This window comes from Phytophthora parasitica (assembly GCF_000247585.1).
Source record: "Phytophthora parasitica INRA-310 unplaced genomic scaffold supercont2.55, whole genome shotgun sequence".
NCBI classification, from domain to species: Eukaryota; Oomycota; class Peronosporomycetes; order Peronosporales; family Peronosporaceae; genus Phytophthora; species Phytophthora nicotianae.
In genome coordinates, this window is record NW_008649041.1 from 152,913 (window position 1) to 153,486 (window position 574).

Genomic DNA, 574 nt, shown 5'->3' on the forward strand with positions numbered 1-574 from the left:
TTGCTGGTGCGTCGATGACACTGAAACCAGCAGAACTACCAGGCGTGCACGCGGATGGAGTGACTTCTCGCTTTTCGGTATATTCCAGCGCCATGGGGAATCGTCCAATGCTCACGAATGTGGTGCAAACTAACCTTCGGATTTACACGATGGTCACCGTCAAGTTGCTACGGCATGGTGGCAGTGGAGATGAAGAGAATTCTAGCGCTGATGGGTTGGTGCTGCGTAGTTTCTCGTATTTGAAGGAGTTTGGGGAATGGAAGACGCCAACACTACCGGAGAAGCGCAACCTTGCGGCGGCTAGTATTGGAAGTCACCGTGGCCGCTTTGATTTAACCTCGCAGGACGGCAGTGTGGCCTTGGAATTGGAAGTACCGACAGGTACAGATGCACAGACGGATTATTATTTGGTGAAATAAGCCACCGTGTCGATTCACATGCAAGAGTTGTTGCAGCTTCATTTCAAATCGCTACGGCCTGTTAAATCGCTGCCCGAACCTTCACGACGCGAAGTTTGCACCATTTCGATCGCATTCCGATCAATGGCAGGAAACTTAACTACACGCTGCTGCTT

General features: G+C 50.9%; 1 protein-coding gene across 1 annotated transcript in view; it reads left to right on the forward strand.

Annotated features, from left to right (window-relative positions):
• PPTG_15485 (hypothetical protein) overlaps positions 1–565 on the forward strand; it is a gene marked incomplete at its 5' end in the record, with an annotated part of 1,616 nt that extends 1,051 nt beyond the window's left edge. Inside the window, one exon of the mRNA XM_008913697.1 lies at positions 89–565. Within this exon, the coding sequence (XP_008911945.1) occupies positions 89–419 (331 nt within the window). The 3' untranslated portion in view covers positions 420–565. The remainder of the gene's footprint in view (positions 1–88) is intronic.
• Positions 566–574: the final 9 nt, after the last annotated feature.